The sequence below is a fragment of the Hylobates moloch genome, unplaced genomic scaffold, assembly GCF_009828535.3.
Source record: "Hylobates moloch isolate HMO894 unplaced genomic scaffold, HMol_V3 SCAFFOLD_2, whole genome shotgun sequence".
Lineage (NCBI taxonomy): Eukaryota > Metazoa > Chordata > Mammalia > Primates > Hylobatidae > Hylobates > Hylobates moloch.
The window spans coordinates 72,969,732-72,984,084 of NW_026652277.1; the positions used below are offsets into that span (position 1 = coordinate 72,969,732).

A 14,353-nucleotide genomic window follows, 5' to 3' on the forward strand; every position below is an offset into this window, starting at 1 on the left:
ACCGGCCGGGCGCGGTGGCTCACGCTTGTAATCCCAGCACTTTGGGAGGCCGAGGCGGGCGGATCACGGGGTCAGGAGATCGAGACCACGGTGAAACCCCGTCTCTACTAAAAATACAAAAAAATTAGCCGGGCGTGGTGGCGGGCGCCTGTAGTCCCAGCTACTCGGAGAGGCTGAGGCAGGAGAATGGCGTGAACCCGGGAGGCGGAGCTGGCAGTGAGCCGAGATTGCGCCACTGCACTCCAGCCTGGGTGACAGAGCAAGACTCCGTCTCAAAAAAAAAACAAAAAAAAAAACCTTTGACCAGGGTCATGACATATTTTTTGCAAAACGACTTTGGCTGCAAACTTTGTTTTCCTCTGATACTGATTGTTATAACTTCAGCTATTATCCTTGTGTAGATGATTTTCAAGAAAAAAAAAAAATTAATCAACTGCTTTACACATTGCCAAATTCTTCTGTTAATCCATTCCACCTACTGTCTGAGTAATGTTTTAAAAATGCAAATCTGATCATGACTTGACCCTACTCAGCCTGTCCCTTACTCTCTTTTTCCCTTATAGAAAAAAAATCCCTTTTTGAACCACAGTGCTTGAGTATCAGACTCTTGTTGCTAATTTCTCACACCTTGAACTGGCTCCTCCTCGGATCCTACACTGCCGGGAGATTTAAATACTTTCAGTTCGTGTCTCTGTACCTTTATAGTCACAGTTCCTTCTACTTGGATTAATTCTAGATTTGTTCTCCTTTCTCCTTCTCTTCATTCCAGTAACTTTGACATATGAAGTCAACACCCACTTCATATGTCAATTACTCTAAAGAAGCATTCTTTGTCCCACTTAGTCTGAATAAATGACCTCTTAAGCAAACTTGTAACACTCTCAGTTTTCCTCTATTACAGCAATTACCAAGCTGTATTTTAATGTCTCTTCACTCCTCTATCACTAAGCTGCTTGGGAAGGAACAGTGCCACTTTTATTTCTACATCTTCAGGACCTTTTAAATTGTGCTTAGCACATATTAAGTGGTCTCCAAATATTTACTGTTTAATTGAAGCTCCAGGCTCAAATTTCCAGTTGCCTACTAGTATGTCCACTGCAGCAAAAATTCTGACAACACTTTTCAACATTTGCCGTTGCCAATCCCTCTCCTCTCATTCTCCCTTAAATTCACCTCCTGAGGCTTGTGCCCCCACTACACCACCAAAACTGCCCTTGTTGAGGTCATTAATGACTTCTAAATGCTGCTAAACTGACGGTCAGTAGTCAATCCATAGCTTACTGGATCAATTAGAAACATCTAACACAGCTGATCACTCCCTCTTCCTTGATATATTCTCTTCAGGACAACTCACTTGATTTTTCTCCTACCTAATGACACTTCTTTCCAATCTCCTTCGTTGGTTCCTCCTCTTCTCCTCAAACCCTTAAGCTTGGAGTGCCCCCTAGCACAATAGTTAGTCCTCTTGTCTACACTTTGTACTTTCACACCCTTGGTGATCTCATTGATTTAAATACCACCTATATGCCTATGACCTACAAATATTATCAATGGCACAGACCATTCTCCTGAACTCCAGAATTAATTTTCCAGCCAATTTCTCAATATCTTCACTTTGTTGTTTAATAAACACCTCAAACGTTCCATATCTGTAACTGAATTCCCAATCTTCACTTGCAAACCATTCTTCAGCATCTCAATTGAAGTGGTTGAGCCCCACCTCCCACCTCTACTGTTTTCTTTCACTTTACTCCAAACACATGGCATTTTAAGGTTTTGGACCATGCAAACCTTCAAAAGTTCCATTTGAAGGCTTTTATTCTGGTTGTTCCCTCTGATTGGAATGCTTCTCTTCCAGATGCCTCATGGCCTTCTCGATTCCTTTGTCTTTTTTGAATTGTTACCTTTTCAGTGATGCCCATCTGTACCATTCTATTTGAAAGCCTCCGCTATCCCAGCACCATCCCTGATTCTAAATCCCCCATCCTATCTATTTTCTTTTATTTCACACTGTACATTGTACCTTCTAACAGTATATGGTTTATTATTTGCTTCCCTTGACAGAATGTTCAGTTCTAAGATCATTTTTTCTCTGCTTTGTTAAGATATATCTCAAGAGTCTAGAACAATGTTGGCATATGTTAAGTGCTCAAGGAATATTAATTAAATGAATAAATGTCCTGCTTTGAAGTAATGATATACAATTGTACTGATTGCCCCTCAAAAGCAGTATCTCTTTGGTTTTCTTTTTGGTTTTACAATCACTCTGTTACCCAGAACAAAAATCGTTATTATTTCTAGTTCCTGAAGAAGAATTTTTGGATACTTTCATGATTATTTTCGAAACTAAGGAAAACTCGCTTTCCATCTGTGATACTGCACTCTCTGACTGCTTACTCTTTCATCTTCATTGTCAACTATTCTTACTTCATTTGCCCCTCCATTTTGTTAGTGTTTCTGTACCATCAATTCTTCTTCCTCTACTCAGTTTTTCTGGGTAATTTCAGACATAGCAATGGCTTTAATAAGCCTACTTAAATTTATGATGTGTGCTTGTATTAGGCTGTTTTTGTGCTGCTGTAAAGGAATACCTGAGCCTGGGTAATTTATAAAGAAAAGAGGTTTAATTTGCTTATGATTCTGCAGGCTGTACAAGCATGGCACTGGCATCTGCTTAGCTTCTAGGGAGGGCTCTGAGAGATTTTACTCATGGAAGAAGGCAAAGCAGGAGCTGGCATATCACATTGCAAAAGCAGGAGCAAGACAGAGAGAGTGGGGTAGGTGTCACACACTTTTAAACAACCAGATCTCCCAAGAACTCACTCACTATAGTGAGGACAGTACCAAACCATGACGGCTCTGCCCCATGACCCAAACATCTCCCACCAGGCCCCACCTCCAACATTGAGGATTACAATTCAACATGAGATTCGGAAGAAAAAATATCCAAACTATCTCATGAACTATATGTGAATATCAGATATATAAGCTTCAGGCCATCTGAATTGATGCCATTCAATTACAGTCATGCATTACCAGTGAGGATACATTCAGAGAAATGCTTCATTTTGTTGTCATGCAAACATCATAGGGTATACTTACAAAAACCTAAATGGGACAGCATATTACACACCTACCCTACATGGTATAGCCTACTGCCCCTTAGGCAACAAACCTGTACAGCATGTTACTGTACTGAGTATTGTAGACAATTATAACACAAGGGTATTTGTTTATCTAAACATAGAAAAGATACAGTAAAAATATGATATAAAAGATAAAAGCTAGTACACCTGTATAGAGCAGCTCCATTTTAATCTTATGGGACCAGCATGGTATACATGGTCCATGGTTGAGCAACACATCGTTATTCAGTGCACGACTGTATATTGCATTCAAAGTAGGCAACCTGAATTTACTATGTTATTCATACTCTCCACCCACACATATACTTTTATACCCACTACCTTTACCTTTTGAAAAACAAAGTTCCCATTTGAAGTGAGTGCTACCTCCTTGAGTACCCCGAATTCTGTGCGTTGCACTTCTTTCTTTTCCTCATCAACTGGTGTTAACTAATCAGCAAATCATTTAAAATCTCTTTGGAATAGTCTCTGCTTTTCTTTTTCTCCAGAAAGAGAATTCATGGATTTGAGTCCTGGTTCTACTCTGTTAGCTAATTAGCCTTTAGCAAGTTACTTAACTTCTCTGGGTCTCAGTATTCTCACTGTAAGATGAAGATAATAATAAATTCTACCTCACTGGGTTATTTTGAAAATTAAAGGAATTAATGCATGTAAAGCATTCATATCAAGGTCTAGAATACACTCCACAAATTTTAACCGTTACTGTATATTGCTCTATTACCTTACATTTTTTTTCAGTGACTATTTGTCATCTTTAGGAAGAATTGTAAATACCTTAACATAGTTTGCAACCTCTTTGAAATCTATCCTTCACTTATCAATCATGCCACTAAACTCCTTATACTCTTTGCTCTACCATAAGGAATTTGTTTTCAGTTTCTTTGCAGTGCCTATTCTCTTTCACCTCTGTGCCTGTAAGTACACGCTGTGCCCTCTGCCTCTTTGTTCAGCGTTGAGTTTCATCTTGGAATTCTCCCACTTCATGGAGCTTTTCCAATACAGAGCTTGAACCCTATGTTTCCATCATTATAATGCTTGCCATGTTGGATTTTAATTACTTGTTTAATTGCCTGGCCTCACTATATTGCCATTACCTTGAGGGAAGGGAGAACATCTGTCTTTCTTGCTGCATCCCAGTTCACTGCCACATTGAAGATGCTCAATTAATGTTTGTTGAATGAATATTAGGTTAGCAAGGAGTTTAAGTCAGGTCTGTAGATCCATTTAATTCCTGTAACATGATAGAGATTTATTTGCCAGCATTTGGTCATTTCATTCTAAAGTAGAATTAAAAAGTGATACGATCAAATACAGTTTGCAAAAAAACAATGCTTTTTTTTTAAAAAAAAAAAACAACAATAAGAGGTCTCTTAAAGGCACAGTCTGTTCTACGAAATTTTAGTTTCACCTTGTTTTACTCTTAAAGATCCCTATTACTATATTAAGGTCACTGGTGTTATACGATCTAATTTTAATTAAGACTTGAAAATGCCAGCACTTCACTGTAATATAAAAGGTAGCTCAGAGATTAGTAGTTTTTATATACTTAATAATATTAAATGACAGTGGTTATAAAAAGCACCTTAGGTTTATTGATCAGATGTGTAAATATCAGTCACTCGACTTCACTTGTAATAAAAAACCTGCAAGTTATAAACTGTTTTGAAGACACTTCTAACACTTGACCTTTATATTTTGATTTGAATCAATATCTAAATGCAGACTGCAGTACAATGTGTCCTATTCAGTAATGATTTTAAACTTTTGCTTCATTTTACTTTATTTTCAACTGATAAACTTTATATCAAGAAGTCAAAGAATTAAAGAAAATTTTGTTTTTATTATTTCAAATTATAAATCAATGGATACTATTTTCATCTATCTATCTATCTATCTATCTATCTATCTATCTATCTATCTACAGTGTATATATTCAGAAAGCAACAAATGGGAGCAGAGACCTGAAAACTTATTTTTCTTCCTTAATATATCCTGATATTTAGATATGAAGAAAAATATTTAAATGTAACTGTATATATAATATAATAAAAAATATAAAACAGCATTATTCAGCATGATTATGGCATATATTGATAAGGAAATGATGCATTCAGGAAAACGTATTTAAAAAGTGGAAGTAGAGTAAAATATAATGTTTATTACTAGGCCGTTTTTCAAAAGAGTTTAAGCAATTCATTAGTATAAATGTATCTATTACTATGAAATAATTGTTCCCAGCTTTCAAATGGGCTGCCTAATACCAATTTGCTTTTTTTCTTTTACCATCATCAACTTGCTCACTATGTACTTTAGCTTTGGATTTTCTCTTCAGAGTCAAAGAAAATGTATTCATCCTTTAGCGTCTAACTGAAAAATACACGTTTTCTGGGATGTTTTTATGGTCCTCCTCAGCAAGAATCTATTACTTTTGTACTGTATGCTGTGGGTTTCTAGATCTGTTTTGTGCTGGAGCATAGGTAAATTGAAGGCAAACTCTATGTTTTTCTTCTCTAACCTCATTCAACAGTGCCTTACGTAGTTCTTTGCACATAATACATATTTAATGAAATCTTGTTAAATTACATTGGAAATTACCTTTGGAAACATTATGGAAAACTTTTTATAAGATATATATATATTTCTTATTCATAGTGTCCTGTATGCACTACAGTAACCTGTGGTTCAGATTTTCTTCTTCTGAGCTCTGTCATCTTAACTTCCTCTCATTCACCCTGCCTCCCTCCCAAATCACGGTGATATCTGAACACGTTATTCTCTCAGAAGTCTTTGGGGAGACAGAGCAAAAATTAAAGAAATAAAAAAGGATGCTTTCAGTTTTCCTATTGTATATAATGGCATTAATAATTTGATAATAAAAGTAACTTACCTTTGTGTGATAAATATTAATGAATACCCAAAATGTATCACGGCCCTAAAATTTACTCTGGGAAAACACAAATGAATATGATCTCTTCTCTAAGGACATGATAGTCTGGTGAGAAAATCAGAACAAATATGGATAATTCTGTTAAAGATAAATAAATACTGAAATGGGAGGCATCTGTGGTCTGACTGCTTATGTCTCCCCATAATTCATGTGCTGAAACTTACTCCCCGGTATAGTGGTGTTGGGAGGTGGGGCTTCTGGTGGGGTGATTAGGCCGTGAGAACAAAGCCTTCATGAATGAATGGTACTAGTGCCCTTACAAAGGAGGCCTAAGATAATTTGTTTCTTCCTTGTACCATGTGAGGATGCGGAGAGTGAGACCTCACCAGACAATTAATCTGCAGGTGCCTTGATCTTGAGCTTCCCAGCTTCCAGAACTGTGAGCAATAAATTTCCGTGGTTTATAAAATTGTCCAGTCTAAGGTATTTTGTTCTAGCAGCCCAAATGGACTAAGAGCCCACTGGGGTATTGATTCTCTGAAGTGAGACTAATTCAAGAAAGTATTGGCTAGTTAATAAGTTTTATCATTTCTAGTTATTCTTTGCTCTTATACTCATCAAACTAATAACTTCAGAGATTTTTATTTTGGCTGATATGAAAATAGAGAAAACTGACTTACATATGAGTTATCCTGCGTGGCAAATCCCTCAGCCAAGAGTTAGGAAACACTGCTTTTGGCTCTTCTAAATGAGACAGCATCTCCTCCTTCATAAAGCTTGCCGTCTGTCCAATGGGAGGTTTAAGATAGTTGTGCAGGTAAACAAATATATGAGACATCTTTAGATAAAGACATGATACAAAGAAAACAAAACAGGTAATAGATTTAAGGATGGGGGGATTCCCCTCCCTGTCCCCCAGTTTTGCTAATAATGGAAGACCTCTTGGAGCAGATGATATTTGAGCTAAAACCTGAATGAGCTAGTGATTTAAAGACTTGTCTGCAAGGCCAGACGTGGTGGCTCACGCCTGTAATCTCAGCATTTTGGGAGGTCCGAGGCAGGTGGATCACAAGGTCAGGAGATCGAGACCATCCTGGCTAACAGGGTGAAACCCCGTCTGTACTAAAAAATACAAAAAATTAGCCGGGTGTGGTGATGGGCGCCTGTAGTCCCAGCTACTCGGGAGGCTGAGGTAGGAGAATGGCATGAACCCGGGAGGCGGAGCTTGCAGTGAGCCGAGATCGCGCCACTGGGTGACAGAGCGAGACTCTGTCTCAAAAAAAACAAAACAACAAAAATGCCATGGTGGTAAAGTTACACATCTTTCCATAAGGCATTCCTTCTATTGGGTTATTTATTTTTATGTTTTTCAAATGGAGGAAGAGCTGGGGTAACTAAGTTCCCCCAGATGATTCTGCTTAGTTTCGTAGTTTGATATTTACTGCTCACCTGGGTAAGAGGTGCCACTCATGTGTTTCTCATCATTGATTATTTTGTGTATTCTTCCTGAGAAATCTTAGGCTATTTCACAAATACATCCTCTTGGAATAATGACAAAAGTTGTCATTGCAAAAATATATAGCAGTTTTTCCCAAAGGTTTTTGCAGTAGTTATAACAAATAAACTCTGTATTTTGAAATGTAGAAAGTGTAATTATAAAGTATATAACATCCTTAACGAACATATCACAATTATATGCTATGAGTAATATTCGTCAACTGAATTTGCCTAAGGTCTGAATTTAATGATAAGGGTCCTAATAATGTTGCATTAAAAAATAATGCAAATGTGTATCTAGTGGGATATGGTATGTCCATAATCTTGGTGTGAATCAAAATGACTTTTGGCTCTTTCCCATTTTTATTTGATTTTTAGAAACAGTCAAAAGTCACGGAGACTTTAGTGAGTATACTGTATGATGAAAAGGATAATACTCACCCCTGCCTACTCTCAAATTGAAATATACTGAGTCTTATGTTGAGCTTATGAAAATAATGCAAATAACTAGTTTGAGAAAAAAATTATTTTGTGACGAGATGTCATAGTTCGTGAATAAAATACACAATACATAAATGTATAAGGAAATCCAAATATAGGTATTCATTGAGGAGTTGTAGCTATTTAATTAACCTTCATTTAGCTAGTAAAGGGACACGTCAGCGAGCTTTAGAAAGTTTAAATCGTTTATGATTATAAAGCTTCTAAGATGGACTTAATTGTGCTCTCACTAGCAGAAAAGGGGTCACGTTATTTAAGTCTCTAAAAAACTCATTATGAACTATTCAATACACATGTTGCCTTAACTGTCCAATTCCTCAAAGCTTCAGGTAGTATAGTCTTCTGTAGTTGTGTAAGAGACCAAATTATGAAGATTGCATTACCGAAGACTTATTCCTTCCAGATCTCAATTCAGTGTGGCTATTTAGCAATTATCAGATATGAAATGTGCTTTCTAAGTGAAGAAGTCCCTTCTTCTTGCACTGTACTGTGATATCAAGCAAAAGTAAAAACAAGGTTGCAACTTGAGCACTTGTTATAAGCCAGCAACTTTCTGAGATGATTATATTATCATACCAAATTTGCAGATGGAGTATAGAGAAGTTAAGTAACTTGCCCAATGTCACACAAGTAAGAGGCACTGTGCAGGTACAATTCGGGGATGTGGTTCCAAATCCCACACTATGATTTTACAGAATACTGTCTCTCAATCCTTGTGTAAACATTTCCTTGCAGTTATAGTTAAGCAATTGTGAACAGGTGCGTTTTTGAGCACATTAAATAAATGTTAAATTGGTGTTTCATTGTTGAGTATGATGTTATCTAAGGCCATGTTATACATGACATTTATCATGTTGAAGTAACTTCCTTCTGTTCCTAGTTTGTTGAGTTTTTATCATGAAAGGTACTGACTTTTGTGAAACACTTTTTATGCATCTATTAAGACAATCACATGATATCCTTTATTCTGTTAATGTGGTGTATCACATTCATTGATTTTTTATGTTAAACTCTCCCTGTATCCAGGGATAAATTGCACTTGATCATGGTTTATAATTTTTTTCTTAAGTGCTGTTGGATTTAGTTTGCTAGCGTTTTGTTGAGAATTTTTGCATCCGTATTCATCAGGATATGGCCTGCAGTTTTCTCGTGGTGTCTAAGTCTGGCTTTGGTGTCAAAGTAATGCCAGCCTCATAAAAAGGTGTTTGGAAGTGTCCCCTCTTCTTATATTTTTTTGGAGTTTGAGAAGGACTGGTGTTAATTCTTCTTTAAGTGTAGAAAAATTGAGTAGAGTTCACCAGTGAAGCATCTGATCCTGAGCTTTTCTTTGTTGGGAGGCTCTGATCACTGACTCAATCTCCGTGTTAGCTGTAGGTCTATTCAGACTTCCTGTTTCTTCCTGATTTAGTCTTGGAATACGTTCTTTCCTAGAACATCCTCGGAGTTGACCGTAGTTGTTTCTTTTTCCTTTTTTCTCATCTTGTATTTTTTAAATTATGAAAATAAAAACAACGAAGGACAGAATAGAAATATATTATCCCCAATAAAATTTCCCCTTAGGTAAGAGTTTAATTAATTATTATAAGATTATTAACTAATTATTAAGATTATCAGCAGCTAAAATGGCTGCTCCATAAGGAACAGGCATAATTTCTGTTGCATGTGGGATTTTCAGAGCATTTTTAATGAATTCACAGTATCATCTAATCCCTGAAAGAATACTTCTTTACACTGAAGAGGGCTATATTCTCTGTTTGGCTTCAGAAAATATGTAAAGTTTTTTTTTTTTTTTTTTTTTTTTTGGTTTCCTATCTGGCACCTCTTTTTCTGGCATATCCTGTTGACATTGCCCTTATAGAGAACTTCCTGGAAAGCAGATCATTTTGTTGTGATCCAGAAGTACTTTTGTCTGGCTACTAGGTCATGCTTTACACGAAGAACAAATGACGGAGCTAAGCACACTATATGAAAACGTCCAGGCAGGGTGCGGTGGCTCACGCCTGTAATCCCAGCACTTTGGGAGGCCGAGGCGGGTGGATCACAAGGTCAGGAGATTGAGACCATCCTGGCTAACACGGTGAAACCCCGTCTCTACAAAAAATACAGAAAATTAGCCGGGCGTGGTGGCAGGTGCCTGTAGTCCCAGCTACTCGGGAGGCTGAGGCAGGAGAATGGCGTGAACCCGGGAGGCGGAGCTTGCAGTGAGCCGAGATCAGGCCACTGCACTCCGGGCAACAGAGCAAGACTCCGTCTCAAAAAAAAAAAAAAAAAAAGTAAACGTCTAGTGTTTAAACTCGTGAGAGACTTTTTCGATTTGTTTGTGTTGTTTCTCTTTTAAAAAATAATCCAAAGCATGCAAGTTGTGGGTAGGATTATTTTACTTAAAAGTACAGTGATGTTGATTTTTGGCCAAAACTTGGAATAGCTGGGAAAAAATCAAGAAAAAACAACTTTTATCAAAAGGCAAATTAGTTTTTGAAGCTGGTGTTAATTGGCAGCCAAGGTGTTTCATTATGAAGCTGAATTTGTAACAGTTGTTACTTGGTTACTATGAAAACAGCAGCCAGGAGAAAACACTGCATTGTGGAGGCTATTTCTCTAGTCTGTCCCAGCACCTCGGCCAGTGTGTCAATAACGTGAGTCCTGTTTTAAAACACTTATGTGCTGCCTGTTAACTGTGCCTGTGTTGGCTGTTTATTCAACTTTATTTCTGGATTAGATGCATATTTTGTAATGAATTGGGTTCCGGGATGATCACTTTCAAGCTGCAGGTATTGTATTTTTCTGTTTTGCAGTTCTCTATGTTTGAATGAAACCCAAGACCTTATTGGGAGAACTGTTTTTCTTTGTAACCTACAGCATAAAGCAAACCACAGGAAATATATAAATTGTAACTACAGAGATGATTCTTTTGGATGAAGCAATGAGAATTGTAGTGCTTTGTATCTGTGTGTGGGTGTACCTACTGCCGATTTTTTAAAAGATAAAACACCTGAGGACCATAGGTAGTAAGGTTCAACTGTTTATTCCCCTCCCTAGTAGTAAACAGCATGAAGGAGATTTCTCTTTATACATAACATATCCAAAGCCCCTGGGAGTATGTATGCTTTGATATTTTCCCCATTCTGACATTTTACTACCTGGCTAAACACAAATAGGTTTGCTATGTGCATCATCAACCTATAGGCAACAAATTCTTGGATTGTCACATTTATGGTCATCCTTTTAATCTCTGTTGTGTTCAGCATCCAGTTTTATGGTAACGTACAGAAAAAAATTATTTTCTCTGAGTCATGTGGTAAAACTCTTGGTTTAATTTTTTTTCAACAGTTCCCCAGCCAAATAATTTAATTATGTGATCATAGTCTTGTTGAAGCTTGTGCTATTGATTCTAAGAAGCAAGCATGGCTTTATTTGTTGTCCTTCAAAACAAAAACAGGTTTTCCTCTTGCTTTGCAAAGTCTCAGCTAGGGTTTTACAGAACAAAATAATGAATGCTTCTGCTGCAGCATGTCACAGGGGAGGCTGGGACAATACTGAACTCATGCACACTGCTGATCCTTGCTTGCTGGGCAACGTGTACACCTGGATTTCTGACAGCTATGTGGGTTCACTAGAGACCTCTGTCATTCTTTTCATCCTCTTATAGGCAATGGTCGAGACAGTTAACAACCTCCTTCAGCCACAAGCTTTGAATGCATGGAGAGACCTCACTACAAGCGATCAGCTGCGTGCGGCCACCATGTTGCTTCATACTGTGGAGGAAAGTGCCTTTGTGCTGGCTGATAACCTTTTGAAGACTGACATTGTCAGGGAGAACACAGACAATATTAGTAAGTGGTCTTTGTTATTCAGAAGGTCCAGACACTCTTGTATATCAGAAGAGGGAAAAGAAAAAGTTATCTCTGGTGTCCTAGATATGAGTGATGCTTTATTTCAATGGAGAAAAGTCATTCTTTTTCTAAAATAAAGAGGGCATCACTTGTCATTGGCTTAAAAGGATAGAAAATCATGTGTGCTATCTTTCTTAGGACATTTCAATATTAAGTTCAATATTGAACGTAGTGGCCTGAGATCACTTACAGTGAGGTTTGTTTTTTTAAAGGACTTTTATGTATGTATTATACTATTTAAAATTTCATCCTCTTAATACAGGACTATTAGGAGTTATTTCAGTTATAATGAGAGGATCTTTGAATTTACATTATGAAGAAATAAGTCATTTGAGTGAAAATGATAAAGCAGTGTTGATAATCGTGTTATTTGGCTTATAAAGGATATCGATCTATTTTTATTGTGGATTAGGAGTAGCTGACAGTTTTATTTCAGAAGTTAGGAAAAAGCTGTTTCAAATTTATTGGGCTTAAAGATAGTTCAATATTGATATGATAGTACAGCACTAGATTATCAAAGGATTTTTATTTAATTTATAAAATAAAGATTATATTTTGAAACTTAAGACCAATGACAATGTATTAGAATTTGGGATTGAATTTTAAATTTTAGGCTTTATTATTGACATGTTTGTATTATTTACATAATTTTAATAACTTTTATTTGCATTATTTTGATAAAATACTAACAATATATTTTCTTAAAGATTTTCATAAAGCATGACAAATAGAACGAGAATTCCGGTGTTTTGATTTCAAAAATACTGCAGTGGTTTAGGAAATTATTGTAGCTTAGGTATGTTTCTCAATGAGCACCGATATCTCTTTGATATTAACAGAATTGGAAGTTGCAAGACTGAGCACAGAAGGAAACTTAGAAGACCTAAAATTTCCAGAAAACATGGGCCATGGAAGCACTATCCAGCTGTCTGCAAATACTTTAAAGCAAAATGGCCGAAATGGTAGGTTAGAGTTTATTTTTTAAGCTTGAGGGAATTGAACTTGCATCAATTCATTTCTTTTTGGCCTGGAATATTAGGTCCACTATTTAGGAGCTTTTTCCCTCTTCCTCTTCCTCTTCCTATTATCTTTCTCCTCGTCTTCCTCCTCGTCTTCCTCCTTGTCTTCCCCCACTTTCGAGTGTACAGCACCATCAATATTACAGTGATATTTGTTCTACAAAATTCTCAATCAGATTTGGAAATTGTTCATTACTTTTCAGTTGCCAGAAACTTAAATATGAGGGAAATTATGGACAAGAAAAATTCAGAGGATCTGACATCTTTCCTCAAAAAGAGGAACTCTCACTGAGTTTGCAGATTTCACTTGTAAAATTTTTTATGTAAATTTTACGTGTAATTAAAAAATATTTTTTGGTTACTCAGCTTCTTTTTAAGAGTGTTTTTATGCTTTTCTTTGCAAAGCATACAAACATTTAAATGTAAGGAGGTGATTTTGGGAAATGGAACTATAAATATAATCAGCTTAGCTTACTACTAAATTGAATACACTGAAAATAATTAAAATTCAATAAATAATCCTATAAATTATGTCCCAAACTTCACTAATATTAAAAAATGTTTAAACGTACACACATATATGTGCATGTATATGTATGTGTGTGTATATATGTATGTATAGATGTGTCTGTATATATATAAATATGTATATATATAATCTCCTCTAAAGTAGACCCCTCTTTCCCATATTTGTACATATATACATATGCATACACACACACACACACACACACACACACACACACACACACAGATGTATTTCTTTTTTGCCAAGAAAGGGAGATCGTTTAATCTGCCAGGTGGTAGGAAGATGACCTCAGTTCCTAGCAACCAACTTAATGCTAATATTTCATATTGCAGGGTGAATAGTTTTGATAAATAATATCAAGAAAAACAACTTATATTTGTTGTTGTCAGAATAAAATGGTCTCTAAATGTTAGAAATATTGTAAGACTAAACTTAGAAATCATTTTTATGTTACTCATTTGACTAAGAAAATTTTTGAGACAGCAATAAGATTCAATAAAGCAAAATTAGATTCCAGCATTAGCTTCCTAAATCTTTTGCCCTCCAACAGTATATCCTGTTGACAAAGGGTTCTTCCGAAACCTACATCTGACCAATTGACTTCCAGTTACACTTAGAATGAAATCTCATGACTTAACTAGACCTGCCACATGCTGCCTGGTCCATTTCCTTCCTGCCTCATTTGCCACACCTCACATTTGTCTTCAGCATGTGCTGTGTGATCCAGACAGAGTAATCTTGATTCTGTTTCTTGAACACACCAAGCATGTTCCTGCATCAGGTTTGGGGCGTTTTGTTTGTTTGTTTTTATTATTTTTTTTTTTGCATTTTTTTAAACCTTTCTTCTTAGAATACAATTTTTACGTTTTTTATGCATGGCA

General features: G+C 36.4%; 1 protein-coding gene across 47 annotated transcripts in view; it reads left to right on the plus strand.

Annotated features, from left to right (window-relative positions):
* ADGRL3 (adhesion G protein-coupled receptor L3) overlaps positions 1 to 14,353 on the plus strand; it is an 866,327-nt gene that overhangs the window by 723,439 nt on the left and 128,535 nt on the right. For all 47 annotated transcript variants that reach the window (XM_032151681.2, XM_032151691.2, XM_032151695.2 and 44 more), the window contains 2 exons: positions 11,681 to 11,864; positions 12,764 to 12,886. In XM_032151681.2, the coding sequence (XP_032007572.1) occupies positions 11,681 to 11,864; positions 12,764 to 12,886 (307 nt within the window). The remainder of the gene's footprint in view (positions 1 to 11,680; positions 11,865 to 12,763; positions 12,887 to 14,353) is intronic.